Below are 22,297 nucleotides of genomic sequence, written 5' to 3'. Positions count from 1 at the left end.
TCTCGAAGAAGGTGCTAAAGCACTAAAGAAATTAAGCGATACCGAACGGGAACAGTACCGACGAGAACTACAGGCCTTTTGGCCTGAAACTGAATTTTCCTAACTTGAGCTAAGATAAGCACATCCGAACCCAATGGCGGAAAAAAACAATCCAAGGATGGAGAGGATGCCCATGCGCACTGTGGTCCAGGGGAGGAGTCACCTATCTCGTGATACTTCGAAGACTCTTCCAGGACAACAATGTGCAATCATCCGGAACCAACACTAGGCGGCGATCTATGCACAGATATGAATTCAGCAGCCCACATGCCTCGAACCCCTAGCTCATATCTTTTGTGTATGCCCAGCTGTATTGGATCTGAGACGACGGTATTTAAAACAAATTTTTAATGTCCTAAAAATTCGTACTTGTAGACAAGCAGTAACAAGTTGGCTGGGAGGATCCTCCATAATCCTGGCATGCAGGGGAATCAAATTTATGGGGGTAGTAAGGACTCGCTTGAAGCAGCAAGAGCAGGAAGATTGCAACATCGGAACCCTCAAGAAAAAGCAATAAAGAAAATAAACTGTGGAAATAGACAACTTAGATTTTATAGAGACAAATTGTCCCATGCTTGAATCAAATTTTTACAATTGTATCTAATAAGTTTTATGGGCCTTGGTGACAATGACTAGATGTTTAATGGTAGTCAACTTTTATATTCTTTATTTATGCATGTGGGTTTTGTAATAATTTTAACAAATTATCCAATAAAACTTATACAATACATACAGTTTTGAATGTTTTTTTTTTCACAAAATACTGTTACGAGTGTTTCTAAAACGTCATTTATTTTTTAGAAACATGTCTCCTTTATTGCAGAAAGCCTATAAATGTTACCAGTGGTAAAAAGGAACCTGAACAGATTAAGTGGAAACATTTAGAATAGGTGTTATTTTTAAAACGTCTTAATTCCTTTGGAAAAAGGAGACAAACAAATAATGAAAACAAAATACAATCAAAAGGAGCAAAAACAGAAAATATGTACCCTGCTTTCCACATGCCTGTCTACAAGAAAAACTAGGTATTAACCCCTATAATTTACACACTGACATAGCAGATCATACATAATAAATTGACAGAAGAGGCAGACTTTGTTATTTCGAACTTATTCACAATCATTTTGTTGACCTCAGGAGCATGAACGTCTGTCACTACCAAGAATGGATCCTTAAATCGAAAGATGTATTTTAATAGCATGGAGTATCCTTATTAGGAGGTTATGAGGGGAGGAAGGGGATTTTCGCTTCTGTTATCAAAACTCTGTAAAGTCGAACAGTTCATTGGTTATGTTTCAAGTAGACCTGGGTTGTCTATTTCCAGCAGTTCGTGTTACTACTCTGCCACACAATGATTAAATTACACCATTACACAGTGTCGCATGATTACGATTTTTATCAGGAAAAATGCTATAGTGGGAGCAGGGGAACAACAGCTGTTTGCATCACTCACAGTTCTGCTTTTTAATATAAAAATGTGCATTCACACCCAAGATTGATGCAAAGATGCATTTACAGCAACATGCTGTAGCAGCATTTTCTGTAACAAAGATTCTGCTTTGTGTGCTTACCTGGGCACTCACATATCTGGCAAACCACTCTCGGCCTTTCCCATTTTCCCCGCTACAAAGTTCCCCAAACTTGGCTTTTTCCTCCTGATCCATGTCCTCTCTGCAGAAAAACACACAAGACAGAGATGGGATCAGAAAACCATTTTGGGGGGGGGGGGGGGGGGAAGATATCAAATCCTTTCCAAGTGCACTATAGAATCAAACAGGGATGGTTGTAAAAGGAGACTGAGTGAATTAAAACATGATGATACCATGGCTATTTCTTGAGGAAGTATACATGTCTGTTTGCTATATTTACTACCACTGTAAATATCTCTGCTTTGCACTCGTTTAGTAACGGGTTTGCTTTTTTGGAAGGAAATTTCATTTGCATGAGCTCCGAGTTTAGCTGGTGAGAGGGGATGTGACCCCTCTGGGGCTACATCATGTAATATTACAATGGATAGACAACAAACAGACATGCTGGCTGCCAAGACAGATTTCACTGCTTCCTGGCAGAGGCAAGCCCTAGGCACCAGCAAATGAGTCATTGATATCATTTATAAAAGGAGATGCAATTTCCTGGTCTAATACCCTGTCTGATTCAACTAAAAAAAGAACAATATTTTTAAAGGGGAAGAGGAGGAGAGGTTGACACAATGGGCTGAATATTTTTACTCAACTTTTTCCACTATTGACAATGAAATGCAGCTCTTTCAATCAACATTACTGCATACTAAGAGCATCCTTCCTGCAAAACATGAACATGAAAGATAATGGCGTCCGCTGCCAGGAAAGGTGAAATCTTACCAACCCACAACATGGCGTGACAGCACGACATACTGCCCATATGTGGCGACCATCATGTGGGTAGGGAACTTTCCAGCATGTTCCACCGGGTCTTATTAGAGCCTTTAGAATTATCAGCACACTGTGCCAATTTTAGTGCAAAAGGGGGAAAAAAATATGCTGACGTGCAACATTTTTTAAATGAAACTTTTTATTAATATAGCTAGCTGTGAGATTATAAATAAGGTTAAACTGAACAGGTTACACATCTGACCCACGTACTTGTTTTTTATTAACCATTAAAACTCGTTTTCCAACTGTGATAAGGTCCTACCTCTGGTCTTTTTCAATCAATGAATCAGGATTTATAAAGCGCAGCAAATCACCTGTGAGGGTCTCAAATCAGTGGAGTTGCTAGCTGCTTCCTGATGCTCTGTTTATTCGAACAGCTGTGTCTTGAGTCATTTTCTGAATTCGCGGAAAGATGCAGCATTCCTAAGGTACCGGGGAACGTCGTACCAGGCTTTAGCCACCATGTGAGATAAGAAGCATCCTCTGCTGTTGGATCGGCAGATCCGGGTGGTGTCTACAAGGAAAAGAGGCGGATCGCAGGTGTCTGGTCGGTTGGTGGAAGGTCATCTGTTTGTTGATGTATGCTGGTTCTTCGTTGTGCGGGGCTTTGTATGCGTGGGTCAGCATCTTGAACTGGCATCTCTTCTGGATCAGAAGCCAGTGTAGCTTCTTGAGGTGCAGAGTGATGTGAGTCCGTATGGGGAGGTCAAGGGTGAGTCTTGCCACTACATTTTGTATTGTCAGTCGTCTCTTCAGGAGGCGTGCAGTGATTCCTACATAGAGAGTGTTACCATAGTTCAGTCTGCTGGTTACAAGGGCTTGAGTGACGGTCCTTCTGGTGTCGACTGGGAGCCACCTGAAAATCTTACTTAGCATGGGTAGGGTATGGAAACAAGCAGACAAGACTGCATTTACCTGTTTCTGCAAAATTATTCAGAGGTTGCGGGCGTGGTTTGTGGGGAAGGCAGAGTTCAGCAGGCCGCTATGCGTGGTTCCATGGCGAGGTGTTGTTCCCAAAGATGAGGACTTCCGCCTTGTTCGAGTTGAGCTTGAGACAGTTGCTTTTCACCCAGTTGGCTACGTTCATCATACGTCTGTGGAAGTTAGTTCTGGTAGTGGAGGGGTCTTCTAACAGCGAGAGGATGACCTGAGTGTCATCAGCATAGGAGATGATGATGAGTCTGGGCGACCAGACAGTGTTGTCCAGGGGGTCATGTACATTCTTCTACAAAAGACACAGCTGGAAAAGGAAGACAGGTTGAATGGCTGGCACTTTGCTTTATTGCTAAAGTTTTGATCCAGTTGATTCGGAAACACTTGTAAGTTTCGCTAAAATCATCAGATAATATGGCTAATCTATGGATAGCGTGGCAAGCCCCTCAAAATGAGTTATTGAATTGTATTATTCCAATGGCCCTAATGCACAAATTACTTTTCAGATAGCATGAATCAGCAAAAAAGGCACACCAAAAGCTCAATTGGGGGCCCCTACACATAGATCTAGTGTGACTGCCCACAAGGCAACGTAAGGGACACTGAAGAGATTTTAAAGTACCTTATTTGTTTCATGGAATAATTCTAGCTGGGTTTAATGGAAAGGCACACTTAACATTCACAGCTACCTTCCCCATCCCTGGATCAGCTCCACGTCCTTCCACACTACGACAACTTCCCCTGCAAACGCTTTTAATAAAGAGTAGTAATGGAGAGAAGCAACTTGCTGACTGTCAGGGGGCATGTTTTGTAGCTCCATCAGTGCTCACCACATTCGAATGAGGAGTCTAAACCTTTATTGTCAAGAAATCTAACACAATCAATAATGTTTTTTTACCTACTCCATCAGACAGGCTGACTGGCGCAATATAGACAATAGGTGCCTCCTATATAACTTTCAAATTGGTCAATCTCTAGACCACCTCTTCACACCAGCATAGCCTTTACTCTCTGCCACACTATCTTAACCCACCTATTTCTATATACAACAGCATCATATCAGACCAGTATACCATGTTCAATGTTAAATGGCCGTAACAAATATTGTCACCATTCTCGATATTTCTGTGTTTGCAAGATAGTGACCACTGGGCAATTTCTTTGATCCTCATTCCGTCTCCTCTCTTTTTTTGCCTCACTCCTTTATTTTGTGGTGGCATTCTTGCCCGTCACATGATTTTCCTTCTTCACATAATCGCTGCTAGCTTGCTCTTGTGTGAATCATACCGAGATTAAATTCATATTCTTAAATTTCTTAAATCATCTTTCTGATTTCTTCAAGGCTGGCCTAGCACATTATGGTCACCGTGCATCTCTTCAATACATGCAAACAATTGAAATTGGTTGCTCCTGGGTGAAATAAGAGGAATGCATGATGCAGTAGCTTGATTGCAAATAATAATCTGGTGTCTCCAGTTCAGTGTCCCATCAGCCTTACGGGTTATGCATCACCTTAGGGTACATTGACTGCAGCACGTGTATCCCCGAGGAGGGAGAGCATCAATCTTCTTGAGGTGTGAAGCATCAGTAGTGTGGAGGTGGTCAGTGATGGAGTTGCTGACGTCTGGAGGTTCCGAGGAGAGACATGCTCTTATCCAGAATTACTGGATCACACTATCTCAGGCTCCAGGACATCAGTCAAACACTGATTTCCTTAACCATACCTGTGATGACACCAGCTGGCTTTTTGTACAGTCCATTATATTTCTACTCTCTCTTCAATTGTTTCTTAAGCAGAGAACACACTCTCTGTACAAGACTGTACAATATCAAAACTGTGGTTGCTCACTTTTGCCTTGCCAGCTTTGTGATTTGTGAACTGGGCTTACATCCTCTATACCCATTTTGTGCTCAATAATCCCTACCTCTGTGTCCATGGCTTTGCTGCCCACGCTCGCCTTGACTACTTTCACATATAATGACTGAATTTACTCAACGCATTTTAATTCTGTTCAAATGGTTGTTGTGGTTTTAAGTTCTTCCATGTTGAGCAAAACACGCCCCTTCTCTAACAGAACTGCCAGTCTGGCGGTCCAAATTTTTCTAATACCAAAGCCAATGTCAACATGCACTCTCGGATCACTGGGAGATGTTCCACGGTGGCTCTGCTTATCATTCAATAATGTACACGAAGTTGCCTTACGTGCGTGCCTTATTGCTCTTTTTTGAACATGTGCCCGCTTACTGTCAGATGATAAGTAAGAACATTGCTCAATATAAACAGCTGGAATAAATTGCAAGATTGTACAATAACCTTTAAAAAAACAAATCAGACTCTTATTACATCTCTCACAGACTACTATGCCAATAAGTCAGCCTCTTCCTTTAATCACCCTGCTGCTTCAATGACCCAGCTCAGTGTTTCTTAACCTGGGGTCCAGGGATCCCTGGGGCTGCACGATGCCTGCTCAGTGGGTCCGCAACGACTTACAAAATGAAATAATATTAAGAGATTAGAAAGGTATACATAAAGAAAGAAAGAAATAAGCTAGTATCTTCAGATTGATTCCTGGGAGATTGATTTCTGGGAGTATAGCAAACAGAATATAGTATAGATGATGGGTGACCTCAATCGAATTTAGAAAAGCTCCAACATTCCCTTTAAAATGTAGATTTTTAAAATAGGTTTGTGAATTAAATACAATGTTTCGACATATGTGGTTTTTTTATGTGTTCAAATCATCAAAATTGCCTAGGCCAGGGACCTCCACTTCCAGTAACTCTTCACTGGGGGTCCCCGGGTTCCAATGATGATTCAGTGGGGGTCCTTGCACTTCTATAATGAATAGGTGTGTAATGTCATTTGGTTGCAATATGGAATTAAAATATATATATATTTTTTTTAAATGAGTAGGTGTAGGTCCACAAAAGTCAAGAGGCTAAGAACCACTGGCCTAGCTCCTCTTAAGTCGGAATTTCAAAAAGCTAAACCAACCAAATGCTTTGGGTATTCTCAGGAATGGGTCCTTTATATGCGTGTTAAATACTACTCAGAAAATAACTTCTGAGGGGGCGTGGCTAGCGACCGAAGCAAATGGCCGCTGCCTAGAGAGGCTCCGCGATTGGGACGACCTCCCTATTGATCCGACCACAGATCTGACGGCGCAGGACACTTTAATGGCAGTGATTTAAGCGTCAGAAACACCATGGATTACAATACTTCGCTCCCGAGCCCCGAGCATCTGGTGAAATGGGGACTAAGTCGTTTGGAGAGGACGTGGCCTGCAACACTCGTAGAAGCCGGGGAGTTGCGTAGGCAAATACCGGTGACCTGCAGTGGCGGGGATTAGCGGTGCAAGCAAGAGAACGTGGTGCCGCACTTGAGGCGTTCAGGCAGCGGGTGCCCCATACGCTGACTGTAACCTGTGGGAAAATGGAGACCTCCCCTTTTCAAGTAAGGCTGGTGAAAGCAGGAGCTGAGTCTGCTTGGAAGACGGCCAGGCAGCGGGACCGCCAACCCCCTCGGCTGTGCCTTGCTGGCGGAGGACCGATCTAATACTTGCCTAAGGGGGAGTGGGGGCCTCTATTGAGTGCATGCCCACAGGCTAGGGCTGCACTACTACCGTGGACTCAGGTACCATCCGTGGGGCCGCGAATCGGGTCTGACACCAGCCGCCCCCCCCTTGTCCCACAGCAGGGAACCTCCTGGCGCTCGCACATGCGCCTGACTGCCCGTGCATAGCGAGGATAGTGGACAGCCCTGGCGACCTGTGGTGGCTGGAGAGCCACTCCCTGGGACGGCACGGGTTGTGTTGAGGGCAGGGACTATCCTTAAAGCACCAGCAAATGTAACAGCACCAGCGCTGCGCTGGACGCAGCACACCACGGGCCCAAGAGTTGATGCGTGAAGGCCTACGCCCTGTGCAGGGGCCACCTTATTGCTGGCATAGATGCGTGGAATGGGCTTCGTGGAGGCCCGAGATTAATGAAGGCTCAAGACCGCAGTGACTTCTAATATTTGAGCAGAGAGACCAATCCTACAGCGACTACCCCTGTTATAGCTCAACTACGCACATAGGCTGCCAGAGTGATTCATGGGGCACTAACCGGGGGTGGAGGACGAGTAGGCCCACTACCGGCAAATCTCCATTGACGCATCTTGCTGCTCCTACTGCAAAGGGTGGGCGGCAGGAAAACCGAAAGGCCACGTGTGGCTGCTAGTCCCGCAGGCAAGCAGCGGCGAGAACTGCCTCCCACCCACGTAATCGAGGGTGGATCACGAAGGCCGGGTAAAGATGGGGGGCCGGGGTCAACGAACAGTGCAGCAACTTAAACTGGATAAATACGCCTATAATAAACACCTGCCAGACTAGTCTGGGTCACAAAGTAAACGAGAAGAAAGCCCCAAGACTGATAAACCTGCAGAGATCACCTTACAGGACATTATAACCACCTTGACTCAGCTGCAAACTTCCGTGGGAACGATCTCTACCGATATCTCACCAACGCAGACTTCCATAAAATGGCCACGCGGGTCACGGAGGTAGAAACCACGACAGCAACCCTCTCCACGGACACTCTACAGCGTCAGGTCAAGAAACTGGAAGCAGATAATAAACTGATGGCGGAAAAGCTCGACGACCAGGAAGGGTGCTCGAGGCGCAACAACGTCCGCATCATTGGCGTGCCAAAAAGAACGGGGGGCCCTGCCTTGGATCTATTCGTTGAGGACCTCAAAGAATCAGCTGCAGCCACAGGGACTATCCAATTTCTTCTCCGTCGAACAGGCCCATCGTGTGCCGGGCGGCAGACCTCATCCGGGTGACCCCCCAGGCCCATACTCGCCTGCATCTTCAACTTCCGTGATCGCGATGCAATCCTTCAAACGGCACGCATTGCTCCTCCAATCCGAATTGAGAACTATACTGTTACATTCTTTCTGGACTATACAGCAGCGGTGACCAAACAACGCCGTAGCTTCCTGCTCTTCCCGGCGAAGTTGCGGGTGGAGGATGAAGGAAAGCTTTGGTTCTTTGAAACTCCTGAGGAAGCACCTGACTGGCTGGAGGGATGGCGCCCGGGCCTAAAAGACTGGGAAAGAAACAACAGCATCCACTACGGGGGGAGACGCCCCTAGACTCAGAGAACCTGGGAATGACAGAGGACCCACGGCAGGAAGAGGGTGGACACTGAAAACACAATTTGGCTCTGGTGCTTCGTCACTGCTGTGGGGTAGGACTCCATATCCCAGACGGTCAGGCCCATAGGCTGTCCGACTTGTTTGCATAGGGTCAACGCTACCCGGCGTCGCCACTGTCATGGACCGAAGACTTTTCTCTGACTGTTTAGCCGATACATTCTGTATTAACCATGGGGATGGTTTGATGTGATCGTGGGACTACAACCCCCCCCCCCTCCCCCCCCCCCCCGCACGCAAGTACCAGTTATGGGGACAAAGCAATCTGCAAAGTTTGGGTGGCGGGTAGTTCTAAGTCCGCCGAGCAGCGAGGCAGGGAAGGGGGAGGGAGGAGGGGATCAGTTTCAAGTTTTGTGTTTTTTCCATTTACAGGTACACTGCGAGATCACTAGGTACCTACCAAATATATATATACTGTTTATATTAAAATGCTCTTTATATTCTCCCACACATAACGGAATGCATGATACAAGCAGTTGCCCTTAAACGCCAGGCACCAGCAGTGGCCCTGGTAGGCTCGGCTTGTAAGGCAATGGACAGGTGGGGTTTCCAAATGGTGGCGCACTCAGAATTCTCCTCCGGTTCTCAAGGAGTGGGCGTCCTGATTAATAAATGCTTCCCGATTATTGTAACTGGGTCATGGTGCGACACTCAGGGCGGGTTTGCGGCCGTAGTGTGTCAGTGGGAGGGGCGTCCATACAACCTGGTATCTGTCTACATTCCACCGGCTCTACACCGTGTGACTTTCCCTGCCCTGGTTAGCTTCCTACTTGCCCTCCCACAAGATGAATTAGTATAAGGGGGCGACTTCAATGCTACAGTAGATCCCACCGTAGATCGAAAGCCCCCCAGGGACCAAAGTGGGATAAATCTCCCGCTATCGGAATTTCTTGATGCCTTTGGCCTTGTGGATGCTTGGCAATCATGGTTTCTTTAAGAGCGACAGTACACTTTCCTTTCTGGAGTGCATGACAGTCTATCAAAAATAGATTATATTCTCACATTAGCGACAGGCCTAGGGAGGATACTAGAGATATCAAATGTGCCCAGGGGTATTTCCGACCACTCCCCTGTCATACTTAAATACTCATCTCATATCCTGGGACGACAACGCATTTTTCCTATCTACCCAGGGTTCCTTAAAAACCCCAAGATATGGAAGGGTCTCCTTACAACCACGAAACAGTACTTTGAGGAAAACGAGCACTCTGTAACATCCCGACGACTTTGTGGGAGGCATACAAGACGGTACTGCGGGGTCAAGCCATCTCACTGATCACATGGTACAAACAGAAACAATCAAGCCACTTAGAGGCTCTCAAGAGGAAGGTGGGCCACGCGAAAGCAGATCACGCCTCCGACGCCAAGGACACAACGACACATAGATTGAACTTGGCCAAACAGGAATACAGGGACTACCTGTGTGAGGAGGCGAAGGAAAGGCACACCAGAACATTGCACACTATTTATGAGGTTGGAGACAAGGCGGGTAAGCTCATAGCCTGGTTAGATAAGAGGGAGACTGCTAATCGCTGGGTAAAGCAGTTGAGACTTGACAACGGAGTCAATACAACAGATCCACAACAGATAGTTGATGCGCTGGTGCATCACTACGAGACAGTGTACACACCTACCGCCACAGCCACGATAGATGACAATCTTGCATTTCTTAAAGATATTCGGATGCCCACACTTGCCCCTAGTGAACAACAGGAACTAGAAGCAGATCGGACGGCTGAGGAGCTGACACTAGCAATCGGCGCACTACACACGGGAAAGGCTCTTGGTCCTAATGGGATACCTATCGAAATGTACAAAAAGGTGGCGAGTCGCCTAGCTCCTCACCTGCTAAATGTATACAGACAGTTTGGAACGCAGGGAACTTCCTAGGGACCAACGCCTAGCAACAATAGCGGCCAGTCACAAACCAGGTAAACCACCACAGGAATGAACGTCTTACCGGCCAATTTCATTGCTCAATGCAGAAGCCAAAATATTGGCTAAGACGCTAGCCACCAGACTGCTACCCTATCTCAAAAAGCCGGTACACCCAGATCAGTCAGGGTTCATGCCAGGTCGCAATACGGTGCTCAACCTGTGGCGGCTGCATGTCGTCTTGGCATATATTCCACTCATAGAAGAAGACGCTGTCTTCCTCTCTCTGGATGCAAGTATGGCATTTGATCTAGTCAAATGGCCATTTCTTTTTGCAGTCCTCTGACACTTGGGTTTCGGCCCCAAGTTTTGTGCATGGGTACAACTACTATATACGAAACCCTTGGCGCATGTAGTGGTGAATGGCCACATCTCTGCGGATTTCCCCTCGGTCAGGGGGACGAGACAAGGCTGTCCCTCATCACCGCTCCTGTTTGCACTGGTGCTCAAGCCACTGGCAGCTTGGCTAAGACGGGATCCGGTCATTCGGTGGTTTAAATGTGCGGAGGGATGGGAGCACCGCATTTCCTTATATGTGGATGATGTGTTGTTATACATGGCATCCCCGGCACACTACATTAATTGCCTCCTAGATATCTGCGCGACATACGGTAAGGTTTCAGGGTATACCATTAACTGGGCAAAATCGCTGCTCTATGTGCTTCGAGACCCTCCCCCCCCCCCCCGCCGACTACTAAGAGGCTGCGAGATACAGATTGCGGAAGACGGGTTTCAATACCTAGGGCTCCATTTAACACCACAGCCTGAGCAGTTCATGGAAAAAAATCTCCTAGAACCCCTGGGTAGGTTCTGACGAGATGTGAAGCACTGGCGCTCCCTGCTACTGACGCTGTTGGGAAGAGCGGCCCTCTTTAGAATGAAGGCACTCCCTAGGTTCCTCAACGCCCTGCAAAATACCCTGTTTCCAGTTCCCCCCAACTATTTTAAAGCCATTGAAACCGGAGTTAGCAATCTCCTCTGGGATGGGCAACCCGCCCGTATAGCGATGCATAAATTAGTGAAGAGCTGGTATGATGGCGGAATCGTCCTTGCGAACATTAAACTGTACTATTGGGCTTCACAGCCCACCGTGATAAACCAATGGCTACATGTTCCGCAGGAAGAACCGGCATTCCGTATGGACAGGTATGTCCTTGGTGTGGGGGGGCGTCATGGGTGCACTTTACAATAAACGTCGGGGACCTAATCTCATAGGACCAGTAGCACACACGGTACGAATATGGTTCATTGCACTCCGCGCACTCGGTTGGGAGGGCGTACGGACACAAGCTACACCACTTTGGGAAACCCGATGACTAGGCAAATTACGAAACAGCAAGGGTTTTAGACAATGAGACCTAATTGGTATCTCCCGGATCGGGGATCTGTGGAATAAGGGAAAGATCCTTTCATTCACTCAGCTTCAGGAAACATACGGGTTGGCATCGACTGAAACTTTCCGATACATGCAGATCAGCCACGCACTGACGAAACTCATCCCCCTGGGAACTGAGCTCCCAGAGGCCTCACCTCTAGAGGACAGATTACTGACGGATCACATGACAAAAAAAGCGATTTCTCAAACATATCGCAAAATTGTGAATAATCAACCAGACCCCACAAAAACCCTCAGGGACAGATGGCAGACCGACGTAGGGGAACTGGACGAGACAGACTGGCAGGAAGCACTTGCATCCTCACGAGAGGTAGCAATCCCCTCCAAACTAAAGTTAGTACAACTCAAAATTCTTCACCGAATCTACTACACACGAACAACTATGCACCTCATGGGATGCACTGACAGACCTCTCTGTCTGCGTCAATGTGGGGGGCTGGGTACCTTTTACCACATACTATGGGATTGCCCGGGGATCAAACCATATTGGGAAACAGTCCTGCGCACCATCTCGCAGGTGGGCGGTGCTACCGTTAAACAGAAACCCAAGAGAAGTCTTCTAAATGTTTGGGAGCCAACAGACCTTAATCAAATGGCCCAAGGATGGGCGACGTTGGGCATAATGGTAGCAAAACGTAACATTGCCCAACACTGGGGAGCGAGACTTATTCCCACATACCATCAGTGGTGCTGTGACATGGATGGCGCAATGATAGCGGAGAAAGTGGTTTATATGCATGGGGGATGCCCCAAGAAATGGACACGGGTGTGGGGAAGGTGGAACGCCTTCAGGGGCAATATTTGCGATCCGCCTGCAGTTGAGCCGGTGTCTGATGTCAGTGACTGATTATGCAATCTGGGGGTGTTCTGATGGTCTCGCCGCTTCTCATTGCATTGTAACTGTGATTGTGGAGGAAACACGTGTTAAAGAGCAACAAGATGTACTAAATTTGTATAAGGATATATTTAATAACATACAGTTCTTTTCTATCTCAATATGCGTAATTATGTACCAATTAACGAAAAATGCGAATAAAACCATTTATTAAAAAAATAATAATACAATTAAAAAAAGAAAACAACATCTATGGCACAACAATATCATTTTTATTGAAGCTCGTAAATATACTTAATTCTACTATTAAGAGCCAAAAAATCATTCTGCTTGTCTCTATGCACGCTCTTTTGTTTCCCAGTATTGCGCTGCTTTCACCCTCTGTTGCAGCCGCCTCCTCTGATCTGTCACTAGACACAAATTGCATCTTGCACAGATTTGTAAAATTCGAGTGAATGTTGACAAAAATGATCCCCTCCCACAGGCTTAGTGTTCAATGCATTTGTTTCATACACATTTTTGACTCTTTTGTGCTTCAGGGTTCTTGTTGACTCAATTAAATGTCTTCTGCTAAGTGGCTAACTATTATTTATTTATTGAAGATAAAAATTCAACAAACATTTTTAAATGTCTATAGTGCTTTTTAAATGCATATTTGGTGCAAGGTTTCTTTTTCAGTCTGTTAAAATCGAGTTGAGTTAGACGTGCTTTTCAAAACCCAAAATAAAATCCTCATCTCTCAACAACTTTCCTCCTAGTGTGGCCCTTCCCGACGAGGGGATCATTTCACAACTAGTGTATGCAAAGCATTCGAGTCATCCTGCCCGTAGCGCTTTAAGATCGTATCAGTTGGTCTTCCACACCCTGTGCAGTGGTGAGAACCCAGCTATCCACGTCTTCCTGTGCGCCGCCTTGTCTGGTGGGCTGAGAGCCAATGACCTACAGATTTCCGACTTTGCAAATGTTACATCTGGCAACAGACGGGCAGCCACTGATTCAAGCTCAAATATAAAGAAAACACAGTTGTTGGTGGTGGAGGCCTATGGGTTGAATTCTTCTGCCCCCACATAAAGAGGTCCCTTTTTTCAAGAATTGTGACTTTAAAATCGACAGCATACTCTTTCTGGTCCCCGGATGTCCTTGGCCTTTTCTTCACGTTCCTTCCATCTACATTGCTAATATGGTTTCTTGTAAAGGAAAATATCTGTCCGTTTTGGATAGCATTGGTTTCCACCTAAACTGTGGCAAGTCCCTGTACCTTAGCTTTCCCAAATACTTGCTTTAATGTTCACAGGTGATCCCAAATCAAGTGCTTAGACCAATTGTTACCACAACGGAAACAGTCATTCGAAACCAATCTTGAATTACCTTCGCTGGCTTCCCGTTCGTGCCAGGATCTCGTCTAAGACCCTTTGTGGTATCCATAACCTGATCCATGGCATGGCTCCTGCGTTCCTTCACAATCTCATTCAACAAGATCACCCATCTTGGATCCTGAGGAATTCCAGCCTGCAGCTTCTTAGGATACCCTAAAAAATGAAACCATGGTGTGGCGACTGGGCTTTTTCGGTCTTGATTCCATAACTCTGGACCTCTGTTCGTTATGAGTCATAACTGATTTTTGTGAGCTTTTGGAAATGTTTTAAGTTAAGTCTTGGCACTTGTCTTCCTCAGTCTGGTTGGTGTCATCACCATACATCTGAAAGTAGACAACTGCTGCATGACGAAAATGGGCAAGAGGCAGGGAGTAGATATATATAATTCACACAATCATGGCATTCACTATTGAGAGACACTACACTAAAGTCACAGAGTGGTTGCAGAGATGCGGAGGAAAAGCCAGTTACTTTCCAACTGATAGAAATGATTTTAACCAATCTTCAAAATTTATTTAGCATTAAAATTTAGATGGCATGGTTGAAGGTAGCTAATAGACCGAAGAATATCAGTGCAGGACACCACCGAGAACCACCTCACACCAAAGACAAAAAAATATATTTTCTCCAGGATTTTGACAATGTATAGAAGAAGTGCGATGGCGTAAAACTTGTGTAAGTCACTGGCTAGGTTTCTTCAGCAGGGATTTGAAAATCAGCTCTTTCCATTTAGCTGGTGCCTCTCCTGTTGTTCGTAAATAGATGAATAAGTTAACAAGGTAGTCACTTAAGCAGGTAGGGTTGGATGAAGTTTTACGACCTACACTTAAGTGTGGAGAAAATGTATTTTAGGTCAAAAAGGAAGCCCAGATGTACGATCGTTGGAAATCATTGAGAGAAGGCTGGGATCTATGAGTAAAGAAAACTGTCCAGATGGTCCACCACTTCACAACAAGGGAGTCTTACAGAAGGTTCCGATGGGGCAGGGAATGTCTTCCCATTACTTATGTGATCTAATCTTAGTTTGTCGACAAAACAATTAGACCGTCATACAGCATCTCCAAAGGGGAGAACATGGCTTAATTGGGAGCTATGGAAATATTAGGGGTTTGTCAACTTGTAAGGAACAGCTTTTAAACAGTATTAAGTTGGGGTCTGCTAATGATAATTTGGTTATAAATGCACCTTTCAGTTCCATAAAGTGATCTTTCTCCAATGTCGTCCCAGCTGGGAGAGGTCTCATTTGCTTCTCGGTAGGTCAGAAGATATGCGTGTGTTAAAGGTGAAAATCCAGCCCCAGGGCATGTGATGTTTCAACCAGAAGTACTTAATTGATCATAAGGTCTGCATTATTGTTGCGTTAAGGCTAAACTGGGGCAACAAGGGTACAAGATTTAATTGTCTCCTGTTTCCAGAAATCAGACATTTACAGTGTGCAGTACTTAAATAGAAACTCTGCAGTGATCGGTGCACGTGAGGTGAACACGATACTTAGTCTGCCATAATTCGCTTTGAGAAGAGAATTGGGTCAAGTCAATAACGTGCAGAGCGAGTCGGCAGGAAGCCAAAGACATTGAGCTTAAAGGCTGCCAAATATTCTATTAAATTAAGCAATGTTCCAGCCATCAATTAGGAATGCCTTGGAAGGTGACATTGTCCTTCTCCAAATCTAGCTGGCTTATAACCATGGTGATGTCACTTAATTAAGAAGCCAGACGTCTTGTGTACAATATACCTGCGAACAATACCAGGATATACTTTGCATTTTACACAAAAAGGCCCTGGATTCCTACTCTGGATCTAAGGGAGAAGAAGACCATTCTATGCAGCCGCCTGGCCACTTTCCGCAATATATGGGAGGATGAAACAATAACGGAGAGGAAGTACTTTGATAGAGCGAATGAAGGCAGTTTTGGGATTGCTTACGTGAAAATTTTGTATCTTACGTGTGTATGCTGTGAAAGCATTCTCTGCTGTAAATGGGACAATTTTCATTTTAAGGACTGCAGTATAAACCCTATTATGCACTGTGGAATAGTGATAAACTGTATGATTAGGCATTTAAGGTGTAAAATATTACGACAGGATGATGGTTAATTAACTTTACATGCCTCAAAGTCTGTATGGTTTGTAATAATCAAAACCAAAATTAATTAAGTAAATACATTTGACACAGTGTACCTTGCAGACACTACTTTACTTGATAATAGGCATGGGAGGGTAAGGTCTTTGGATGCCTTCAGAGGATTCTGGTCCTTCCTCTCAGGACAGACTCAATTTGTGAGACTGAACTTACACAATCCAGTTGTCAAGTGGAGTGCAGCCGGGACCGATACCTGACCTCAATATGACACTGCTTGGAGATATACCAATTGATGAAGCGCCTCTCTCCGTGCAAGTGTCGTCTCCTAAAGATACAGACTAGAGGGAGTGTTGGGCGCATAAAGAACTGGATGGCCTCCGTCCATCAAAAGCTCACCCAAAACTGAGATTCTTCTATTTGTGTTCCTCTGTGCCCCCACACTCTTTCTTAGGGCCGGCTTTAGGGCAGTGTGACTGGTGCGGCCACACTGGGCACGACCCGTGGAGCGCGGCACTCTCGGGGGTGGGGGGGAGCTGTGTTTAGCAATAACTTATGATTGGAGAGATGAGGGGCATTTTCGCCCAGTGGCAGTGAGAGAATCCGAGGAGGCGGTCATGAGGTGTGGGGGACGCCAAAAATTATTGTCGCCCTGGGCGTCACCAGCGCTAAAGCCGGCCCTGCTCTTTCTTACTGGATAATATTTTATTTCATTTTAGCTGGATTTTTTGTGAATTGCTGCAAGAGGTAGTCTTGGAGTGCTTTGGGTAGAGAATTTAAACACAGGAGAATAGGTTAAAAAGCTCACAGGATGAGGGACAATCCGTCAGCCAGCGGCGTAGCATTATCTGATTGCGTGATGCTTCATCCAAAATACTAAAGTGCATCGGGGAAGCCTTGAATGGCACAGCAACAAGTCCAGTATCCTTCTGGTGTTTGTCTGATCTACAAATTCTGCTGATTTTCGTTTACAGCGAGTAGGTTCACAGAAGGTAAAACTGCATTTGTTTATTTATTTAAATAGGGTCTATAGCACCCATTATTCGGGAGCAAGATAGCGCTGTATATTTGAACAAACTGCTATAAGTAACACAAATATAATTGTCAGCTTTGGATGCAGTAAACAGTAATATAAACAAGGATGTATAACATTCAGTGGTCTGCATAACCTAAACCGGGGGTACTTTAATGATCGACAAAAAGACAGCAGGTTGGGTTTAATCTCAAGGTCTGTGAGGTACGAGGGTGTGTTAAGATGCAGACAGGGTCGGATTGGTAACGCGGGCACTCTGGAAACGGCCGAAGGGCCAGTAGCCGAATTCCAGCTGTGGGCTGCTTTTTAGGTCTCGCCTGACGAGACTTATTGAGAGGGCTCCAAAAAGTGCTACCCGGCCAGCCTAGAGCTACAGTGCATGTGCGCGGGCGCGCGCGCCACTTTTACCGGGATTACTTTCACTTTCGGCCGCACGGCCGCTTTGATGTTTGATCGTGATCACGATCACTTTCACTTTCGCGGCCACACGGCCGCTTTGCATAGCCATTAGGTCTTGCTTTTGGGACCTTATAAGTATTTAGTTACGCAACTGTTGCATGGCTAAACACTTATAAGGTCCCAAAGGCGAGACCTATTGGCTATGCCAATGCTTGTTTGGGCAGCCTGGGGGCGGTCTGTGATGTTAGGAAGCCGAGGGCGGCCCAGTGGGTGCCTGAGTGGCCTTTCTAGAGGCAGATGGGGGGGAGGTATCACTCCCTTTCTCTCGCCGGGCCGGCCCATTAATGTTTGCATATTGAGCGGGGGCAGGGGGCCTGAGCAGAAGTGGTCTCACTTGCATTCATGTATGGCTCAGCAGTGTGAACTAATCTGTGCATTTTTTTTTATCTAAGTGAAGTTAATAAAACATGCCCCCCCTTCCACCCCCTTTCTTTTCATAAAACTTCGCTGAAGCAGTGTTTTGCGGAAAGGCAATACGCAAATGTGGGCCACATTTGTTCGGTGTGCCCGGGCCGCTTTTTGATCCCAATCCAACCCTGGATGCAGAGCCATGTGTGCGAGACAACATAGTTTAAAACTCAGAGCACCCCTCAAAATGGAAGCAATGTAAAACAGAGAGGATGGAGGACATCTGCTCCTACTGCTTGAAGAGGAGCCTAGTCTTGATGTGGCATAGACGGTGCCTTGAGTTTGGATTGTGGTACATCCGCTAAAACTGCATTTCCAAAGTCTGGTCTAGACACAATCAATTCATTAGCTGCAGATTTTAGTTGGACTGATATCAGAAAAGTTTTCATTTTCTTTAGTGCCTGATGAAGATTTGCTGCTTTTGCAGCTCTGTTTAACACACAACAAAGTTTGTTCTTCCATTTACCTTTTTCTGAGATAGAAATTCCCTCACTCTATGCTCGGTTTGAGCACAAGACTTCCCACCCATTGTAGAAGGCTAACAGAAAGGCAGCCCATATTGCTTAATTTGTGCCGGTGGTTGCAGGTGGCGGGAACCGGCACTCATTTTTGGTGATAGGAACCTATATTGTTTTATCATCAAACTTTTGATGAGTGCAGGAGAGAGAATTGCAGAAAGGGGAGGAGGAACGAGCACGAACCGTGAGAAGAAGAGGAAGTAGGGATAAAAAAAACCTTCAGGAGTGAGATTAACAGACAGGCAGTGAAGTGTAATGTAAAAGACAGACACGAGGTAGAATCTCGACTAGCCAGCCATGGAATTCATCAACTCTTTAAAAAAAATATATATATATTTCTTGTTCATTACTCTAAAACTGGACAGAATTTCTCAATTGTTTTTCACTTAAGTGTTAATAGTTCACTTCCACCTGTCCCCTTCTCGCATTCTCTACATTACAAGACTAAAATACTTTTTTATCTAGAAATATATAGATGTCTCGGGTTCCCTTTGGTCTTGTTTACTCATTGTGGCTGTATTGCGCTTTTAGGAGGCTCCCTATTTTAAGCTACCTTGCTCTGCTCTGCCCTGCATGTGGAGTAGGTCTGCACTTTACCGAGTACTAAAACTAAATAAGGCTGAGGTTGAAAGAAGAAGCATGAAAAAAGCTGGTGTGTCACAACAATTGCAAAACTCTAATCCATATTATGTGCCACAGCGAAAACCAGAGACATGATTTAGGCGCCTACAGTGCAGGGTGTCGGTTTGCTCTCAGAGGGTGCCATAAGACCTAAAGTTGATGTATATTTGTGATGAAGCAGGCAACAATGTCCTTCAGCTAGGAGGACACCATCCTGCTTTTACAGCTGATAACTTTTTTCAGGCACCGTAATGCACAACAGTATTGGTTAAGGTACTTGAAATCAAGACAAAGGCTTCAGGTGACTGCCAACTGAAAGATGATTAAGAGTGGAGCATGGTTTTGTCATGGGAACAGAATTGAGAATTGTTTCCTCATATAAATACCTAGGGGTATGGTTGGACTGTCAGGGGCTTAGAAGAAAATTTGAGAGGGACCCCTTTAAACAACCAGGGGAATAGGGTACTACTGATAAGTAGAAAATAAAGATCCCTTGGTGGAAGATTATATACATTCTAAATATCCAAGTCCTCAGCAAAGAAGAGGAAATATTAGCCCATATGTTAGGTTATACACAATACTAGATATAAAAATGCCACATGTGAAGTATTAAAAAGTGTTTTTATTAAAAATAGATAGTGTTAGCAGTTAAAAGACACAGTAGAAATTATTATCAATCACATTAAAGTCAAATTAATATACCATAAAAACAATTATTGCCAACAAATGCGAAGATCCAGATGTCACTGGGGGACTAAATATCATTAGACTTGATTCCAGTCCAGTATGGAATGAAACAAACAACAGCTTATACCTGAGATTTATATACCACAAGACAATTTAACAGAGAGACACATATAGACAATACATTTTGTCATTTGATAACACATCCGATTACAACAGTTTTAAAAGTTAAAAGCTAGTCCTAGATACAGTTTGTCCGTAGGATTAGCTATTCCCCCGTATTGTGTTGAATGCAGCGTCAACGTGTTTCGATGGTTCTATTTTATTGTTCCATCCTTATCAAGACAATTATACGTCTCTCATAGTGGTCACTGGTTGGTTGCCTTATATTTAAACTTCAGTCCTTATTTCATATCACTAGGGCATTGATCCCCTTTGCTTACTCGATGTGTTCTTTGCCATTCATCCGCGGAGTCTCTTAAAAACAGTGGTCTTATTCCTTGTTTTCGTTTTCTCCGCACCTACTTAGTGTTACTGGTGCTACGCTTTTCTAATCCTTGTATCAAAATCTTTCGAACTATTTCTTATAGTTTCAGGCTCGCATTCATCCCGTAATTGAATTCTTATATGGAAGAGGCTCTCTTCAAATGACGAGCCCTGGTCGTAGCTTTGCGCTTGCGTTCTTTTTTGACAATAAATTCTTCTCGCGGGTGACTGTTTTATATTCTTTCCTTCATTAAGGATTCTTACGTAATAAATCTCCGACGGGCGTAGAAATTGGGCGTAGAAATTGGGGGTCAAGGTGTGACAGAAAAAAGGAGGTGGGGTTATGAGGGGCGGAGATTAAAAAGCAGATTCTGACATTATACATTTATTTAGTTTTTAAATCTGCTGCAAATGAATTGCCATCAAGGACAAACGTGACAGCAAATTTGTTCTAGCTTACTGAACAGGTCAGAGGCTGCATTGTCAAAATATCTTACAAGCTGAAAACACCTGCTGCAGAGATCCTTGTGTGTCTGGCAATTTTGAGGGGGTTACAGGAGCAGTAAGACAACTCTGGTGGTTAATGGATTTTTGAGAGAGTTCTGTGTTTAGTCCAATAACAGTTTTGACACAGAAGTTTAATGTGACTGCTGCAGATTTGTATTTTATGTAGACATTTAAGCGGCCTACTGCTTTCGACACCGAGATCATTTGGTTACTTCCAGTTCATAATTTGCAGTCCTATTATAGTTCAGTGAAGCGTCTGGCTACCTTTTCGGGAGATTAGCCGTACTTTATAAATTCTGATTGATTGATCTATTTACCGGCATCAAGAAGCTGCATGCAAGCTGTAGGTCATGTGCTTAGATCTTTGTAGGGTTTATCCCCCCCTCAATCTTTAGTTATTCTAAGATTGCAAAGAAGGGTTCCTTTGGTAATTAATAAAGTCTTGTTAGTACAAACAAACCCAATCATTACATTTTCTATGCTGACTTTGTGTTTCTCCCATCTGTTCACTCTGAAAATATAATGTCTACAAGTATGGACGGTATGTGATTCCTACACCTTATAACCCTCATTGTCTGAAGTAAAACGTCCTGTACATTTCTTTACACACTTGTAAGATTTATTGTCTGTGTGTGAAGTAAAGCGTTCTGACACCCTGTATTTGGATGAGTAGCGCTATAAAAACAAATAGGTTAGTAGGTGTCAATTAAATCAGTGTTTGTTTAATCACTCATACACACATATAAATCTGGCATTCTTAAACTGCATGCACATCTCTTTACATGGGGGGTGGGGGGTTGTTGAACAAAGTCAAAAATATGCCTTGAAGTTATCCTTTTGCTAAAGGAATTGTGAAGTGATAAGCTCTGTGCCTTTTCAGTGGCAGCCAGTAAGTTTTGGAGGGAGAGGGGCAGACGGCACACACACACACGCACACATACACATAACCCTCACAACCAAGCATTCACACACACACATCCATTCACAACACTCATTACCAAACATTCATACATACACGCACGCACCAAACATTTATTTAAAAGAGAACAAAACACACACTTACCTGCAGCCAGCTCTGCCTCGGCGGTTCCAGAAGGCTTGGGACTGCTGCCTTCCCTCATTGGCTGACCTCAGGTCAGCCAATGAGGGAAGGCAGCAGCCCCAACGCCATCACAGAGTGGAATGGGGTCAGTGAGACTGCTGACCCCACCCCACTCTATGATGAAGTGTCACTGATTGACACTCGACCCTGGGCGCTTCATGGCTTAAACCTGAAGCACACAGGTGCAAGGCAATCAGTGAAGCTACCCCTCGTCACTGAAGGGAAGGCCTCTGGGACCTTTGCTGAGCTGAGGACGTCACACCCACAGGAGCTGTGA

The 22,297-nt window shown here is 44.8% G+C and overlaps 1 protein-coding gene across 4 annotated transcripts in view; it reads right to left on the bottom strand.

Annotated features, from left to right (window-relative positions):
* Nucleotides 1-22,297, bottom strand: part of KIAA0513 (KIAA0513 ortholog) — a 486,466-nt gene that overhangs the window by 128,303 nt on the left and 335,866 nt on the right. For all 4 annotated transcript variants that reach the window (XM_085639337.1, XM_085639336.1, XM_085639334.1 and 1 more), the window contains exon 4: nucleotides 1,611-1,710. In XM_085639337.1, coding sequence (XP_085495463.1) covers nucleotides 1,611-1,710 — 100 coding nt within the window. The remainder of the gene's footprint in view (nucleotides 1-1,610; nucleotides 1,711-22,297) is intronic.

Source organism: Triturus cristatus, chromosome 12 (genome assembly GCF_964204655.1).
Source record: "Triturus cristatus chromosome 12, aTriCri1.1, whole genome shotgun sequence".
Taxonomy (NCBI): domain Eukaryota; kingdom Metazoa; phylum Chordata; class Amphibia; order Caudata; family Salamandridae; genus Triturus; species Triturus cristatus.
The sequence above is the reverse complement of the archived record's forward strand: the minus strand, read 5'-3'. Positions and strand labels throughout refer to the sequence as shown.